The 18,829-nt window shown below is 41.3% G+C and overlaps 1 protein-coding gene across 9 annotated transcripts in view; it reads left to right on the forward strand.

Annotated features, from left to right (window-relative positions):
- The window catches only part of tnk2b (tyrosine kinase, non-receptor, 2b), a 260,676-nt gene that overhangs the window by 198,392 nt on the left and 43,455 nt on the right, over positions 1-18,829 (forward strand). For all 9 annotated transcript variants that reach the window (XM_072572323.1, XM_072572316.1, XM_072572317.1 and 6 more), the window contains one exon: positions 4,745-4,839. In XM_072572323.1, the coding sequence (XP_072428424.1) occupies positions 4,745-4,839 (95 nt within the window). The remainder of the gene's footprint in view (positions 1-4,744; positions 4,840-18,829) is intronic.

The raw sequence follows: 18,829 nt of genomic DNA on the forward strand, positions 1-18,829 counted from the left end.
AGGTCCTGGGCTTCCTTCACCGCCACTCCCTCACCACCAGACGCTTGAAGGAAGAACGCCTCATCTTTCACCTCGGAACACTTCAACCCCAGGGCATCAATGTGGACTTCAACAGTTTCCTCATTTCCCCTTTCCCCACCTCACCTTAGTTCCAAACTTCCAGCTCAGCACTGTTTCCATGACTTGTCCTACCTGCCTATCATCTTTTCCAACTATCCGCTCCACCCTCCTCCCTGACCAATCACCTTCATCCCCTCCCCCACTCACCTATTGTTCTTTATGCTAATTTCTCCCACTCCCACCCTCCTCTAGCTTATCTCTCCACGCTTCAGGCTCTCTGCCTTTATTCCTGATGAAGGGCTTTTGCCGAAATGTCGATTTTACTGCTCCTGCCAGTACCACTTATCCAGAATCTGGTTTCCAGCATCTGCAGTCATTGTTTTTACCTCATTAGTAGGATTGTCCTGTGTACTGCAAACTGGCCATGTATTCTGTCAAGAGTTTCGAAGAATGAGAGGTGATTTCTTTGCAATTTGCAAAATACTTAAATGGATATAAAGGGTAATTGCATGAAAGCAGTTTCCTCTGGTTAGGGAGTTTAGAACAGGGGACATAACTTAAAATAAGGGAGTGCTACTTAGGTCCGAGATAAAGAGCATTTTTTTATTGCTTGGAGGGTTGTGAACATTTGGCATTCTCTATCACAAGGGCTGGGAAAGCTCAGTCTTTGAGTATGTTTTAGGTAGAGATTGATAGATTTCTGATTACCAATGGTGTACGGTGTTATAGGGATGGGGTGGATAAAAGGTATTAAAGTGTTCGATCAGATGTGATTATATTGAATGGCAAGATAGGCTTGATGGGCTAAATAGCATTTTCTTGTTCCTACGCATTTGGCTGCATAAAAATAAAACAGGCAGGTGAACAGTTGTGGAAAGATGTTTGATAATAAGATTCTGTTCTATTGCGTCAAAGACTGCATATGTCACATGGAACGATAGTTTACTTTGTCATGGTTAACTAGGGTGTCATTGCTTTTAAGAACCATTTTGATATTTTAATGGGAGCAGAGATTCAATTGGTAAGATTCAAGTGGGAAGTTCTGTGAAAGATTGGGAGAAATTTGGGAGGAGACGATATGTCCTAAGCCTCTGAAGAGGTTTGAAATAGAGTGGAAGCTTGCAAGGATTGAGGAGTGATGGCTTGCATTTTTGTTGACTGGGTTGATAAAGGCAGATTTGAAGGAAAGAGAGATGATATCTGAGCAGAGAAGAATGCTGTTGATAGTGTCAGCTAACATGGAATCTGGGAAAGTTTGATGTTTGGTGTTTGGCACTTTATCAGGAATAAGGTCTAGAGAGCACGAGGTGGATCTGATCACCCAAATGTAGAAGGCATGAATGGAGAAAGAAAAGAAATTAAATACAAATGTGAATTAAATCAAGAGGTACCTTAGACAAATTTAGCCTCCGAGGGAGAGGAAAGAGAAAGAAGTAGTAAAGGAAGCTGAACTTGATCTCTCTAATATTAAACATCTTGAGTTGAAATGAGGGCAGAGGAAACAGGAGGAATAGTTTAGAAAATGTTTTGTGGTATGAGGAGAAACTGGGTGTTGTCCTTGCTTTCCTAAATTATCTTTAAGTATTGAGCAATTTTATTAATGAATAACACTGCTTGTTGATAATGCATTAAATAATCTTACCAAATATGGTGAGGCATGGCTATACGGTTGTTCACTAAAGATGTTCAGGTGTGTATCTGTTGAATTGAGGGCAGCAGAGATTTAGGGTATACTGGAAGAATGATTTAAGCTAAGGAAAACTGGATAAGGACAACAAGTATGGTGGAGAGAGTGTGATGTAGTAAATCTATAGCTGCTGGTTGTCATGAGAGGCTAAATGCTGGATGGATAGTTGGGAATTTGAGTGAGCAGTGGCCAGTGACTTGGAGAAGAGTTTTTGTTTACAGGAATGGATGGGGAAACACACAGGTTTGGGACAGGAATGTGAGTAAGGTCACATCAAGGAAATGATTGGAAGTTGCCTTTTCAGTTATGTAGCAAGGTAGTTTAATAACATCCAAGTCCTGAATGACAACGTGGATAAGAGTTTATATTGAAAAATAAATTTAAGGATATAGAAGGTCAGCAAACACCGAAGAGTGAACAAGAAGAATTGAAATGGAGGTTTAAATAACCAGCGATAAAGAGTAGATTAAAGGAAAGGGAAAACACAACTGAGCAATCTAGTTATAATTGTGTGGACAACCAGGTAAAGGCTTTTTTAATTTTAAAGATATGAAAGCTGATACAAGCTGACATATTTAAAGGAGGACAACTCACCTGAAGACTGAGGGATGGATGAACGTTTGATTTAGAGATATGGGCCAGACAGGTAAACTTTATTAAGAAAGCCAGCATTAGCTTCAACCTTGTCTTTGTGAAAGCTGTAATATCAAAGTCCACAATAAGACCAGAGAAAACAGGGTTTTGGTAGAAAATGAATATATATTTGGGAGGGATATGAAGAGGGGCAATGGAAGCTTAACTAAAGGCAGAGCTCACATGACCTGAGATTGGACAAGAAGAGGGATGGGATTAACATCAGAGAGGTTATCCCCTGGCAGGTGCATAGGTTGGAAAGAGCTGAAAGAGAATAGGATGAAGCGATAGAAGTTGCTGTTGATTGGAAGGCAAATAAAGTGTACCTCCAGAGATGTGTAGAAGATGTTCTAGGATTGCATAATTATACAGTTGTACATATTATAATTTACATGCAGGCAAACCAAGCCTGAGAAGGTGATGAAAGCAGAAAAGATGATAACTGTTGAAGAATTAAAGTTTGTGAAGATGAATTATCTGAAAGCAAAGAAAGGAAACATGATCTTTGGAGGGGGTGGGGGGGGGGGTAGGGAAGAAAGGGGAGAAAGTAGAGAAGGAGTGAAATAAAAGTGATGGATTCAATTTTAGAGTGCAGTTAAAGTATACATGTTTGCACACGGTAGGGTTGCTAATTAAATCAGGGGAACTTAGCTTTACAATACATGGTTAAAGAGAGGAATTATAAAATGATTAAAAATTAGATTTAGAGTCTAAATTGATGTAGAGAATCTAACTTTGAATTGTGTTGTGGACAATTTGACAAACCACTAGGAAACTCAGGTACAGGTTACAACTGTTTATTCAAGTGCACACAAGGGAAAGTTAACCTTAGGCAGCTAAGACACAAATTTTATAAAGTCACAGGTGTTCACTTCTTAATATATTCTTGTAGTCAAGTACAGAATCTATCACTCAATTCTGCAATTTAGGATCTCAGGCAAAACATATGTTCCTGACAACAGTTCCCACATATACATACACTGGGCAATGTTCTTGCCTTTGTAAAGTTGCTCACATCTCACTGATTCTGCAGTCTAGGCTGCCTCCTTGTTTTTATCACCCACACCCTGGTTTTTGTTTGGTCCTTTCTGCTTGCATCTTATTTTACCAAAAGAACTTCTAACAAAGTGTTTAAACCTTTGAATTGAAGACCAGAGTTTGGGACAGGTGAATGGAAATAGGCAATTCAAAAAGGCATGCTTGTCAAAAAGAACTTGTTTTTTTTTCATATCACCACTAAAATAGTTGTTGCTGGAGCCAAGTGTTCAACTTGTGCCTTTGGATGACTCCCTTTTGAAATCAATGAAGATAGATCTGAGAGCTGGAAAGAATGAAACACCATATTCTACAACTCTGAAAACAATTGATCAAATTATTGTTGAAATGAGTAGTTTAGATTTTAAAGACAGTAGCTAGAGATAGTTAGGTTTTCCTAAAATTATTCTTTTGGATGCTTAACTTAAAAAATAAATTATTAAATTAACAATAGATGTAGATTGGCTCTGTCAACATCAATGCTGTCAATTTGTTGCTTCATTTGTCGAAGTGATTAATGAACCTCCATGTTTAAACCTGAAAAAAATAGATGTTGTCCAACAGGTGGAATTAGTAAAGACATTACTATTCCTAATAATATGGGAGATTGAAACAGACGGAATGCAGACATATCACAGATAGTGAGGACTGAAAAGATGAATTAGAATTTAGAAGTTTTTAGAGTTAGATTTTATGGTCACATGTTCTCAAGTACAGGAGTACAGTAAAAAGTGTACAAAGTCCCCATTCACAGATGCCATCTTTAGTACAAACCCAGAATTTTAAAAAAATCAAAATCAGGCATACAAAAAAACTAAGTAGAAAGGGGGTGTCTTATCACCATTTAAGCCATGTCAGTAAAAGCCTGAAAAGTTTAATTAAAAATTACTTTATTCTTTGAACGCAAAATTAAACTTAAAAATTCTCAGCAAAAGTAACAGTTCAGATCCATCAAACTTGAATCACTGAGAGACTGCAAGCTGCCAGAGTGTTGCACAAAGGTCAGCATAAGTGGCTGTAATCTGGACTGTTTGTACAGAACCTATACTTGGCTTTCAGTTAAGTACAGAATTTTCTACATAGCTCCCAAATGTTCAGAACCTTTTGCTTTCTCTCTATCCTTCCTGCCCATGCTTCTGCTTTTAGTTTCTAGATGGTTTGGGAATATTTCTGTGTTGACAAATGGAAATATGTTCTATCTTTTGCTGCTAATTTGTCCTGGTTCTCACTTTTTAAAAAATGAGTTATCATTCCAGTGTAATGCAATACATTGTTTGAGCACTTGAGTTTTATGTCTGCAATGCTTAAAAAAATGTATTTATATCATAGGCCCAGCCCACAGACATGCGAGCACTGCAAGACTTCAGTGAAGTGGATAAACTGCAGATTCAGATGAATGACGTTATCACAGTCATTGAGGGCAGGTATGTGTCTACAAATTACACTTGAAACAGTTTTTCATTATCAGCCAGGTAGACCTCATTGAATATGAGTTCCCTGATTAGGACGCTTAACTTGGTGAGACAGCCTGTTAACTGTGAGAGTTGGCTCTGAGGGAGCTGGATCAGTGTCAAGGGCTCTCCATGTGTAATTAAAGGGTGACTCGATGGTAGGATTATTGGCCTCTGGAGTTATTTCAGTGGCAATGAGAGTGGGGCTAATGCAAAAGTGTCCATTAGCTGAAGTCCAACTGGACTTCAAACAGGCACCACATTGGCTTTATCATTGGAAAGTGTGGCAAGTGGAGCATATAATTTGCAAGATATTCTGATGGAAGTGGACACTCACAAGCACAACTGAGCTTGGGTGAAGGTAATTGCAAAGCCAGACCTTGGCTAACTGATTAAAATTTTCTTCCAGGCCAGTAAGCCATTGTAGTTGCTGTTGCTATGCAGACTTGAGACTGCAAGACAGTCCTACAAGACCTAAATTGAATAAGAAAACTCATGGTCTGGTATTCAGGAGAGTGCAAACCCTGGAAAGTCCAAATACATCTGGTTTGGGACAGTTAAATTGCTTTGCAACATCCAAATCAGAACCAATCAAAATAAACATCTGATTAAATGGTCACCTGGTTCTAATTTCTTTGAGAACCAGGTGACCATTTAATCAGATGTTTATTTTTGAGGTCAATACCTTGCAGCCATTTCAGTCATCACAGAACCAGTTTTTAACAAAATTCAGTCTGAACTCCAGCCCTTAAGTTTGTGCAAGACCCTGGCTAGACTACGAACTTGTGCCGGGGAACCTTTTCACATTAAGTGTACAATTTTGGTTCTGGTCTGTGATGAGGAGCAACTGGTTCAGTTACCACGGACTGTAATGAAAGGTTCAGGTCCAAGCTTGATGGGGTGAAATTGGTTGAGAAAGATCCACCTAAATGTTTTTGATTGAATCGTTGCTGCCTGAATGAAATCAGAGTTAAATACCTGGAAGTTTTTCAGGAAGGTGTAGGGACCATCAAAGGAGCCAAGGCCACCTCGCAGGTTGATCTGGAAGCAATTCCATGATTCTGCAAGACATACCCAGTGTCATTTGCCTTATGGGCAAAAGTAGAGGCAGAAATCAGAAGGCTGGAAAGCAAAACAATAATCAAACCAGACTAGTTTCTAGAATGGGGAGCACTGGTCATACCGTTTGTAAAGCCTGAGAGATTGGTTTGCCTTAGTGCAGATTTTAAACAAATGGTAAACTTCATTGTGCAGCTGGATAAATGCCCAATACCTCGCATAGATGATTTACACATAAAGCTGGCAGGGGTGCTTTTAGTCTTTCACAAATCTGAACATGAGCCATGTGTACTTGCAATTGCAGTTAGGTAAAGATTCCCAATTAGACAATAGGTGCAGGAGTAGATCATTCTGCCCTTCGAGCCTGCACCATTCAATATGATCATGGCTGATCATCCTTAATCAGTATCCTGTTCCTGCCTTATCTCCATAACCCTTGTTTCCACTTGAGAGCTCTATCCAACTCTTTCTTAAATGAATCCAGATACTGGGCCTCCACTGCCCTCTGGGGCAGAGCATTCCACACGGCCACCATTCTCTGGGTGAAGAAGTTTCTCCCCATCTCTGTCCTAAATGGTCTATCCCGTATTTTTAAGCTGTGTCCTCTGGTTCGGCACTCACCCATCAGCGGAAACATGTTTCCTGCCTCCAGAGTGTCCAATCCTTTAATAATCTTACTTGTCTCAATCAGATCCCCTCTCAGTTTTCTAAACTCAAGGGTATACAAGCCCAGTCGCTCCAGTCTTTCAGCGTAAGGTAGTCCCGCCATCCAGGAATTGACCTCGTGAACCTGCACTCCCTCAATAGCCAGAATGTCTTTCCTCAAATTTGGAGACCAGAACTGCACACAGTACTCCAGGTGTGGTCTCACCAGGGCCCTGTACAGCTGCAGAAGCACCTCTTTGCTTCTATACTCAATCCCTCTTGTTATGAAGGCCAGCATGCCATTAGCCTTCTTCACGACCTGCTGTACCTGCATGCCTACCTTCATTGACTGGTGTACAAGAACACCCAGATCTCTTTGTACTGCCCCTTTACCTAAATTGATTCCATTTAGGTAGTAATCTGCCTTCCTGTTCTTGCCACCAAAGTGGATAACCATACACTTATCCACATTAAACTGCATCTGCCCACTCACCTAACCTGTCCAGGTCACCCTGTAATCTCCTAACATCCTCCTCACATTTCACCCTGCCACCCAGCTTAGTATCATCAGCAAATTTGCTAATGTTATTATTAATACCATCTTCTATATCATTAACATATATTGTAAAAAGCTGCGGTCCCAGCACTGATCTCTGCGGTACCCCACTGGTCACTGCCTGCCATTCCAAAATGGAGCCGTTTATCACTACTCTTTCTTTCCTATCAGCCAACCAACTTTCAATCCAAGTTAGTACTTTGCCTCCAATACCAGGCGCCCTAATTTTGCTCACTAACCTCCTATGTGGGACTTTATCAAAAGCTTTCTGAAAGTCCAGGTACACTACATCTACTGGATCTCCCTCGTCCATCTTCAGAGTTACATCCTCAAAAAATTCAAGAAGATTAGTCAATCATGATTTCCCCTTCATAAATCCATGCTGACTCTGACCTATCCTGTTACTACTATCCGGATGTGTCGTAATTTCATCCTTTGTAATAGACTCCAGCATCTTTCCCACCACTGAGGTCAGACTAACTGGTCTATAATTTCCTGCTTTCTCTCTCCCACCTTTCTTAAAACGTGGTACAACATTAGCCACCCTCCAATCCACAGGAACTGATCCTGAATCTATCAAACTCTGGAAAATAATCACCAACGCATCCACGATTTCTCGAGTCACCTCCTTCAGTACCCTGGGATGTAGACCAATCAGGTCCAGGGGACTTATCAACCTTCAGACCTAAGTCTCTCCAACACAATTCCTGGCTAATACAAATTCCCTTCAGTTCAGGTCCTTCAGCCACTGTTACCTCAGGGAGATTGCTTGTGTCTTCCCCAGTGAAGTAACAATTCAAGTCTTCTGCCATTTCTTTGTTCCCCATAATATATTCCCCTGTTTCTGTCTTCAAGGGCCCAATTTTAGTCTTAACCATTTTTTTGCCTTTCACCTACCTAAAAAAGCTTTTACTATCCTCCTTTATATTATTGGCCAGTTTACGTTCGTTTACCTTTTTCTCTGCGTATTTCCTTCTTAGTAATCCTCTGTTGTTCTTTAAAAGCTTCCCAGTCCTCTGATTTCCCACTTATCTTTGCTATGTTATACTTTTTCTCTTTTAACTTTATATTTTTCTTAACTTCCCTTGTCAGCCACAGCATCCCATGCCTCCTCTTAGGATCTTTCTTCCTTTTTGGAATGAACTGATCCTGCATCTTCTGCATTATACACAGAAATATCTGCCATTGTTCCTCCACTGTCATCCCTACTAAGGTATTGCACCATTGAACTTTGGCCAGCTCCTCCCTCATAGCTCCATAGTTCCCTTTATGCAACAGAAATATTGTCACTTCCGATTGTACCCTCTCCCTCTCAAATTGCAGATTGAAGCTTATTGTATTATGGTCACTACTTCCCAATAGCTCCTTCACTTCGAGGTCCCTGATCAATTCTGGTTCGTTGCTCAATACCAGATCCAGAATTGCCTTCTCCCTGGTCGGCTCCAGCACCAGCTGTTCTAAGAATCCATCTCTGAGGCACTCCACAACGTCTCTTTCTTGAGGTTCAATACCATCCTGATCCTCCCAGTCTACCTGCATGTTGAAATCCCCCATAACAACTGCAGTAACATTTTCGCAAGAGGCCAACTTTAGCTCCATAAGGGTTTATGTCACTATATAAGCCTGCCATTTGGTGCATTGTCAGCCTGTGCAATTTTTCAGCAGATGATGGAGAACATTTTACAAGATTTATTCCAGGTCACCATTTATCTAGATGACATGCTAATAATCGGGAAGAACAGTAAAGAGCACTCAGAGAATGTGTACACAGTCCTTAGATATTTCTCCCAGATGGGCAATTGTCTTAGGAGAGAAAAAATGTGTTCCAGGCACCCCAAGTGAACTACTTGAGCGGCAGAGTCGACAAGATCAGGTTACACCTCATGGAAGGTGAAGTAAGGGTGATCAAAAGGGCCTTGGCTCTCACGTATGTACTAGAGCTTGGGTCTTTCCTTGAGCTATTATGGCAAGTTTACATGTAACCTGACCTCCACCCTGGACCTTTGCATCCACTCTTGAAAAAGAGTCAGCTGTGAAAATGGCTGCATAGCTAAGCCATTACTTTCAGGGAAGTGAAGAAACAATTATCATCTCTGAGATGTTGGGAAACTATGATGCTGAGCAAGATCTGGTACTGACATGCAACACCTCCCCGTACAGCGTCAAGGTGGTATTAGCTCAAAGCTGAAGCATTTGTGGGCGGCACGGTGGCACAGTGGTTAGCACTGCTGCCTCACAGCGCCAGAGACCCGGGTTCAGTTCCCGCCTCAGACGACTGACTGTGTGGAGTTTGCACATTCTCCCCGTGTCTGCGTGGGTTTCCTCCGGGTGCTCCGGTTTCCTCCCACAATCCAAAGATGTGCCAGTTAGGTGAATTGGCCATCCTAAATTGCCCATAGTGTAGGTAAGGGGTAGATGTAGGGGTATGGGTGGGTTGTGCTTCGGCGGGGCGGTGTGGACTTGTTGGGCTGAAGGGCCTGTTTCCACACTGTAAATAATCTAATCTAATCTAATCTAATCGAATATAATGAAGTAGAACGCCCAATAGCATATGCATCCAGGACTTTGGTTAATGCAGAGTGTAAGTGTGTCCATATAGAAAAGGAAGGTTTTGGCAGTCATTTTTGGAGTCAGGAAGTTCCACCAATACCTTTACAGATGCAAGTTCATAATAATAACAGACAACAAACCCCAGCAAGGTCTGCTTAAAGAGGACAAGGCAGGCCCACCCATAGCTTCAGGCCAGATTCAATGGTGGGCTGTAATGTAAGTGCGAGGAGAAAGTGAGGACTGCAGATGCTGGAGATCAGAGTCGAGTGTGTGATGCTGGTAAAGCACAGCAGGTCAGGCAGCATCCTAGGAGCAGGAGAATCGACGTTTCGGGCATAAGCCCTTCAAGGAATATAAATAAAATACGGGGTAGACCATTTAGGACAGAGATGAGGAGAAACTACTTCACCCAGAGAGTGGTGGCTGTGTGGAATGCTCTGCCCCAGAGGGCAGTGGAGGCCCAGTCTCTGGATTCTTTTAAGAAAGAATTGGATAGAGCTCTTAAAGATAGTGGAGTCAAGGGGTACGGAGATAAGGCTGGAACAGGATACTAATTAGGAATGATCAGCCATGATCATATTGAATGGCGGTGCAGGCTCGAAGGGCAGAATGGCCTACTCCTGCATCTATTGTCTATTGTCATAAGTGCATATTATTACAATTTGGGACATTGTCCAGGAGGCCAAGCAGCAAATGCAAATGCATCGAGCTGACTCCCACTGGCAAATACAGCACCAAGGGGTATCACCACTGGTAGAGTCTGTAATGGTTTTAAATTTTCTGGACGCACTTCCAGTCACAGCTGACAATAACAGACTTTTGATGCAGAAAGATCCAGTCCTGGCAAAACTGAAACAGTGCTGATGGGGAACTAAAGGACCGTCACAACCAGAATTGAAACTTTTTGATCTCAGAGAGAGCAGATCCCTGAAGGGGAGAGCATGGGGAGCAAGAGTGATTGTCCCAAATAAAGATTTAAACCAAAGTCTGACTGAAATGCAGGGATATCCAAAATTAGCACATTAGGAAAACTTTGTGTTTGGTGGCCAGGATTGGATGCAGAGTTGGCTGCATTGGTGGGGCAGTGCCCAGAGTGCCAACAACGACAGAAAGTACTGCCAGCAACCCCTCCGTGTTCATGGGAATGGCTGGGTAAACCCTGGACTCAGTTACACATTGACTATGTAAGTCTTTTCGTGTGCTTAATGTTCTTAGTCATTACGGTCGCCAACTCAAAGTGGCTGGACGTACATAGAGTTCATTCATCAAACATGGGAATTTTGTTAGAAAAACTGTGCATATGCTAAAGTGTTGGCCGTAGATAATGGGCTATCTTTGCCAGCTGGGAATTTGAGTATTTCCTAAAGTCGAATGGTATTTGACATGTAAGGACAGCTCCTTACTATCCATCATCCAATGGTCTGGCAGAAAGAGCAGTCTAAACTTTGAAGACAGGCTTTAAGAAACAGCCCACATCTTTACTAGATACCAAACTGTCCTGGTTCCTATTTGATCATAGGGCCACCCCTCATGCAACTATAGGGATCGCTCCAGCAGAGTTGCTAATGTGGAGAAGACGCCACACCACATTAGGTCTGATCTTACATGACCTAGTGGGGAGGGTGAAACGACAGCAGGAATTCCCATGCCAGGCACAAGACTCCGTGAAGAGAGAGACAGTTTACTTCAGAGGACAAAGTTTGGTATCGGAACCATGGGAATGGGTAAGAGGCATGGTTGAAGCGAGGTTAGGCCCAGTGATGAATAAAGTTTGGGTAGGTGCTACAGTCCTGAACGAGCACATGGGCCAGATGAAAGCTGCAAACTCAAATGATGCAGCGCAAAGCCTGTCTGGCTCCTCGACAGCCTTTTTAGTGTTTTGGAATCTGTGGGTTCTCCCCCTCCATCCAACATTGAAGATACCTTGGAATCTGAAATGGACATGCCTTTACTGCCTTAAGAAGGGAATGCATTTCTTTCAAGAAGCTCTGGGCACAAGAGGCAAGCAACTGTGCATTGCCTCTGATACGACTAGTGTGTAGAGTTGGAGGAGCCTGACCAGGTGCTAAAGTGCCCTAGGAGGAGATATAAACAAGAACCGGCCTACATCCTTGGTTTTGGGTGGAGGAACGTAGTGATTGTAACAAGGTCAGCTAGCTGGACCTCATAGAATATGAGATTCATGATTAGAGTTGTTAATCTGATCCAGTCAGAAAGCTCTGGCTGACAGATAATAACAGGAGCGTCAGACATCCTGTTAATTCTGAGAGCCAGCTCTGAAGGAGCTGATGAAGAGCTTATGCTCGAAACATTGACTCTCCAGCTCCTCGGATGCTGCCTGTCCGGCTTTGCTTTTCCAGCGCCACACTTCTTGTGTATGTGAAATTATTTTGACCAGTTAATGACACTTCAGGAAAAGACAGAAAAAAACTGAGTAAGAGTCAGAGAAGAGTTTTTTATTCATGTATAATAACAACTCGGGGATCAGAAGAACTTCTAGTTTTTCTCTTTTCATAAGGAGCAAGTCCTTTGATTATTTCCTTTGTTTTTATGGTATTAAACAGAAAAACAAAGGGATGGTGCTGTAATTATTTACAAATATCTGTATATAGAAATTAACTGTTATTTTAGTCAACAAATTAACAAGGATGTACGTTAATAAATTCTGATGGAAGTACCTCTTTGGAAAATTTAAATTTGTGCTTAATTAGATAAATATGTTCCAGGTAATTTAACTGTAAGTATCATATTGAGCATATATCGGAATTTGTAGTCCCCATCCCATGGTAACTTCTATTCCTCCTTTGCTGAAAAAACAGTGACAAAGAAAAAAAACCCAATATATCTAACTTGGTAAAGGCATCAACCGATTTGCTGTTAAACAAGAGAGATCTGCCACATTCTAAGTTCGTTCCTTGGTCTATGTTGAGGTAACTGACCTCCGTCTAAAATGCACTGAGAGTTTCTTTGAGAAAGTGCTGACGACCAGGAACACGTTACCTGATTATAGTGCCTCCCAAAGGAAATTGTAAGTATTTGAAGCTCAGATTTGGATAAGATTAACACTACCGGATGATGCCCAAATCAGTTGAATAGCTTGGCAACCTCCATTGGCCAGGCTCAGACATGAAGAATGGGCATGTGTGCAGTGCATCACAGGGCTCTTGATGCTTGTGAGTCCTGAATTATGGTAGGGATTTGCTTAAGTGAAGAAGATTGGAAGTAGTGAAAGAGAGGTTGCAAGGAAAAGGTTTTTAATGCCCTTGCTTGATTTCATAAGGGAGCAAACAAGAACCATTTTGGAATTGAGAATGTCTGACACAGGCCACAATCCTAGAAATCTGCTAAAGATTGGATATGGGTTGAGAGAAATCACTTCTGATAAAGAGATTTTTCTGTAAGCTAATTCTTATAGCTCCATCAGACACCATCCAGTTCTCAATATAGACTGGCACCAGCAGTTGGATTTTTTTTGCCATAAGTTTGTAGAGTGAAACTTGGCATCAGTCGCTACCCACCCACTCATGAGTAATTTTCCATTTGTATGGCTCTGGCATGTTGCAAACTGATTTTGGAAACAGGTTGAGGTGTAGAGTTTCTGGACAGTGTGCTGAGTTTCACCGATCCTTGCAAGGGCCTCCAATAATCTTTCTCTGCATTGCCTATCACAGATGTTATTCTGTGTATGTGACATGTTTGGCCAGTAGATCCAGGCACAAATGTGGCTGCTGCAGAACACGAATTGCACACAGCATATTATTTAGATAATGAGGATAAAGACAGTCTATGATGACTGCAAATATAAATAGAAACTATTAGGCTGTGTCTGTGGGTGTACTCTTCCAGTAATTCGTGTCTGGAAGGAATACTGATCAATTCAGTGGAGTGTCTGAGTGTACTTACTGAAGCAATACTTTTAGCTTCAGTACTTTAAGACCAAAGTAGATTCTTCCTCCTGCTGTCCTTTAGGGAAAGGTAAAGGTAACACCAGGTATGAAATAACAAACAATGTTGCAGTTATTTAGTGCCTTTCTCAGTCCACAAAAACAAGAAAATTAAATTCTCATTCTATAGCAGATTCCTTGAAAGCATTTACTTTGAACTCCACTGCTTGGTTGACAGATTTTGTACAGTAGCATTTTAAACTGGAATTTAATTGATCTGCAAATTTGCTGCTAATAACTAAGCTCTATATGGTACAAAGTGAGGACAGAGCAAGTGCATTTTAATCAACTTGCTTACAAACATCCACGTTGTCAAATTGGTATTTGATTTCACCGATACTGAACGATCTTTGTTAAGGAGTCAATAAAATATTGTGATCTTTAAAATTCACAAGATAGCTTTATGCCTTTGCCCCAGTCTGTTTCTCCTTACCACATTGTGATAATTTCAGAGATAGGACAGAGTAAGTTAATGGGCTTTTTTCAGGACTTGTTTGTCTTAATGATGAGCAAACATAGGAATAGATGAATGTAGAAAATGGAAGCATGAGTGGACTATTTAGTCCTTATACTCTGCACCATCATTCATTATGATCACGGCTGATCATCCTACTCAGTAGTGTGATCCCACTTTTCCATCATATCCTTTGGGACCTTTAGTCCAAAGTGCTATGTCCAATTCCCCCTTGTAATCACACAATGCTTTGGCCATTCTTCTGTGGCAGTGAATTCCACAAGCTCAGCACTCTGAGTGAAAAACATTTTCCCTATCTCAGTCCTAAATGGGTCACCCTATATCATTAGACTGTGACCGCTGGTCCTGGACCCCCAATCACCGGGAACATCCTTCCTGTTCACCCTGTCTAGTCCTGTTAGGATTTTATAGGTTAGTTTGAAATCATCATTTGTTCTTCTCGACTCCAGTGAATATAATCCTAACTGATTAAACCCCTCCACGTATGCCAGTTCTGACATCAGGAATCAGTCTGGTAAACTTTGACTGCACTCCTTCAACAGCAGTCGCATCTTTCCTCAGATAAAACTAGAAATCTCATAACACCAGGTTATAGTCAAAAGGTTTATTTGGAAGCACTAGCTTTTGGAGCGCTGCTCCTTTGTCAGGTAGCTAGTGGGGCAGGATCGCAAGACACAGAATTTAGAGCACAAGATCAAAGTGTCACACAACTGATATGATATGTTGAACAAACCTAGATTGCTGTTAATCTTTCATCTTTTAGAATGGATTGCAGATTTCGATTACATATTAATGTATCTAAATTCTTGATGAAGAGCTTGTGCTCGAAATGTTGACTCCCCTGCTCCTCGGATGCTGCCTGACTGGCTGTGCTTTTCCAGCACCACACTTTCTGACTCTGGTATATGAGAACACGCAGGTCTCATTACACATTCTCCTCTTTCAGTTTATAGCCAAACAAACATTAATCTGTTCTCTTGTTTTTACTCATAGAGTCATAGAAATGTACAGCACAGAAACAGACCGTTTGGTCCACCTCCTCCATGCCGACCAGATGTCCAAACTTATTCCCATCCCAATTGCCAGCACTTGATCCCTCTAAACCCTTCCTATTCATATACCAATCCAGAAGACTTTTAAATGCTGTAACTGTACCAGTCCCCACCACTTCTGGCAGCTCATTCTGCATGAAAAAGTTGCCCATTAGATCCCTTTAATGTCTTTCCCCTGTCACCTTGAACCTATGCCCTCTAGTTCTGGACTCACCCACCCCAGGGAAAAGACTTTGTCTATATCACCTATCCATGCCCTTCATGATTTTATAAATTGCTATAAGGCCATCCCTCAGCCTTTGATGCTCCAGGGCAAACAGCGTCAGCCTATTTAGCCTCTCCCTCATTTAAACCTTCCAACCCTGGCAACATACTTGTAAATTTTTTCTGAACCCCTTCAAGTTTCACAACATCCTTCTGATAGGAAGGAGAGCAGAATTCCACACAATGTTCCAAATGTGGCCTAACCAATGTCCTGTAGAGCCAAAACATGATCTTCCAACTCCTATACTCAATGCTCTTACCGATAAAGGAAAGCATACCAAACGTTGCTTTCACTATCCGATCAACCTGCGACTCTACTTTCAAGAAACTATGAACCTGCACATCAAGGTCTTTTTGTTCAGCAACACTCCCCAGGGCCTAACCATTAAGTGTATAAATCCGACTAAGTTTTGCTTTTCCAAATGCAGCACCCCGCATTTATCTAAATTAAACTCTGTCTGCCACTCCTCAGCCCATAGGCCCATCTAATCAAGATCCCGTTGTAATCTTCTTTGCTGTCCACCACACCCTCAATTTTGGCGTAATCTGCAAATTTACTTAGTATATCTCCTAAATTCACATCCAGACCACTTGTATAAATGACGAAACGTAGTGGACCCAGCACCAATCCTTGTGGCACTCCACTGGTCACAGGTCTCCAGTCTGAAAAGCAACCCTCCACCACCACCCTCTGTCTTCTACATTTGGGCCAGTTCTGTATTCAAATGGCTAGTTCTCCCTCTATTCCATACACCTTGCTAACCAGTCTCCCGTAAGGAATCTTGCTGAACGCCATATAGATCACGTCCACCACTCTGTCCTCATGAATCCTCTCCTTTGTTACTTCTTCAAAAAAATCTTAATCAAGTTTGAGACATGATTTCCCATGAACAAAGCCATGCTGACTATCCCGAATCTGTTCTTGCCTTTCCAAATACATGTAAATCCTGTCCCTCAGGATACCCATCAACGACATGCCCACTGCCGATGTCAGACTTGCCAGTCTATAGTTCCCTGGCTTGTCCTTACCGCCCTTCTTAAACAGTGGCACCACGTTTGTCAACCTCCAGTCTTCTGGCAGCTCACCTGTGACTATCGATGTTACAACTACCTCAGCAAGAGGCCCAGTAATCACGTCCCTAGCTTCCCACAGAGTTCTGGGGTACACCAGATCAGGTCCTGGGTATTTATCCACTTTTATGCATTTCAAGACATCCAACACCACCCCCTCAGTAATATGGACCTTTTTTGAGATGTCCATATTTTGCCACATTCTGTATCTTCCATGTCCTTCTCCACAGTAAACACTGATGCAAAATACTCGTTTAGTATCTTCCTCCATCACCTGCCGCTCCACACATAGGCTGCCTTGCTGATCTTTGAGGGGCTCTATTCTCTCGCTAGTTACCCTTTTGCCTTTAATGTATTTATAAAAACCCTTTGGATTCTCTTTAACCCTATTTGCCAAAGCTATCTCATGTCCCCTTTTTGCCCTTTTGATTTCCCTCTTAAGTATACTCCTACTGCCTTTATATTCTTTTAAGGAATCACACGATCTCTCCTGGCTATACCTGACATATGCTTGCTTGCTTTTTCTTAAACAAAACTTCAATTTCTCTAGTCATCCAGCTTTCCCTACACCTGCCAGCCTTTCCTTTCACCCTAACAGGAATATACTGTCCCTGGACTCTAGTTCGTTCATTTTTGAAGGCTTTCCATTTTCTAGCCATCCCTTTACCTGCAAACGTCTTGCCTAATACCGTCAAAATTACTCCTCACATTTATCCGTATTATACTACATCTGTCATGCACTTGCCTATTCAGTCAGCTCGGCCAAATCACACTGAAACATCTCTGCATTCTCTTCACAGTTTTGTGTCCCACCCAGCTTTGTGTCATCTGCAAATTTGGAAATATTACATTTAGTTCCTTCATCTGAATTGTTCCTTCATCTAAAATATATTCTTATTGGCTGGAGTCCTCGCACTGATTCCTGAGGTACCTCACTAGTTATTGCCTGCTTCCTTTCTGCCCACCAGCCTTCTACCTATTTCAATAGACTATCCTCGTCCTGTGTGTTTTAATTTTACATGTTAATCTCTTAAATCCTTCCTTTGTCAAAAGCCTTCTGAAAGTCCACATCCATTGGGCTCCCTCTCAACAAATCTATAAGTTACATCCTCAAAGACTTCCTGTAGATTTATAGTATATGATTTTCCTTTTGTAAATCCATACTGCATCTTTCAAATCCTCCTCCTCTTTTCTAAGTGCACAGCTATTAAATTTCTTATGTTGGACTTTTGAAACAGAAATTATTCTTCTCTGGAGTGGAACTGTGGCTTTCAAATTTTATCAGTTCCTCCTGTATAAAGTGTTCCATCTAGTGGCTGTAAATTAAACTAAAATTGAAAAAATACAGATTTTTTTTTTAGAAATCTGAGCATGTGCAATGCAGGTCAACATTTCATTGATATTAGGGTCTCCTTGCTCCCCTTTCCAAGGATAAGCTTAAGCAAAAACTCAAAGTTCCAGAACAAGTTATATTATTCACTATAATGTCAAGAAAGTGGAACATTTTACACTAATTTACTCCAGTGAAAGTTAGATACAATTGTTCTGGTTTCTTTCCTTCCTTCCTTAAATAATAATATACGTTTATACAAAGATTGCCTATGTAGATTGAAATAACAGATCTCCAATCCTTGTAACATCATCATTTCTCCAAAGAAATGTACTGGACTTCTTCATCCTTTCAATCCTGCCTGTTACTTATACTGTGGTAAATTCATTAATCAGTTTGGTGAGACAGCAATATTACTTAATCTTTATCGACATCAGCAACAATATGGCATTTAAATTTTGCCATCACATTTGGCTGTTTTGTTGTGACGTTAATGAGTTTTCCTCCATCTGTGGAAATGAAACTCGTGCTGAAATATTCAGGATTTGCTGTGTTTGTCATTATTATGGTTTTTGTATCTTTCCGTATCTTAAACTGTGTACAATGTAAAAGGCCATTGCAACAGGAAATCCCATGCTCACTATTAACCAAGTTATGATCTTTTGTGATAACTCTCTGAATTGGTGTGCCTCTGGTGAAAAATAAATTAGTTCACCAGTGAGATATAGTTAAAATAACATGGATTTTTTTTCCCCCACAATTGTTTTGTATTTCCTGTTATAACCCCATTTAATGTTATTGATGGATAAGTCACTTCCCAGAATGAAATCTGGTTTGATAAATCATTAGATTAGATTAGATTAGATTACTTACAGTGTGGAAACAGGACCTTCGGCCCAACAAGTCCACACCGCCCTGCCGAAGCGCAACCCACCCATACCCCTACATCTACCCCTTACCTAACACTACGGGCAATTTAGCATGGCCAATTCACCTAACCTGCACATCTTTGGAGTG

Source organism: Chiloscyllium punctatum, chromosome 6, assembly GCF_047496795.1.
Source record: "Chiloscyllium punctatum isolate Juve2018m chromosome 6, sChiPun1.3, whole genome shotgun sequence".
NCBI lineage: Eukaryota > Metazoa > Chordata > Chondrichthyes > Orectolobiformes > Hemiscylliidae > Chiloscyllium > Chiloscyllium punctatum.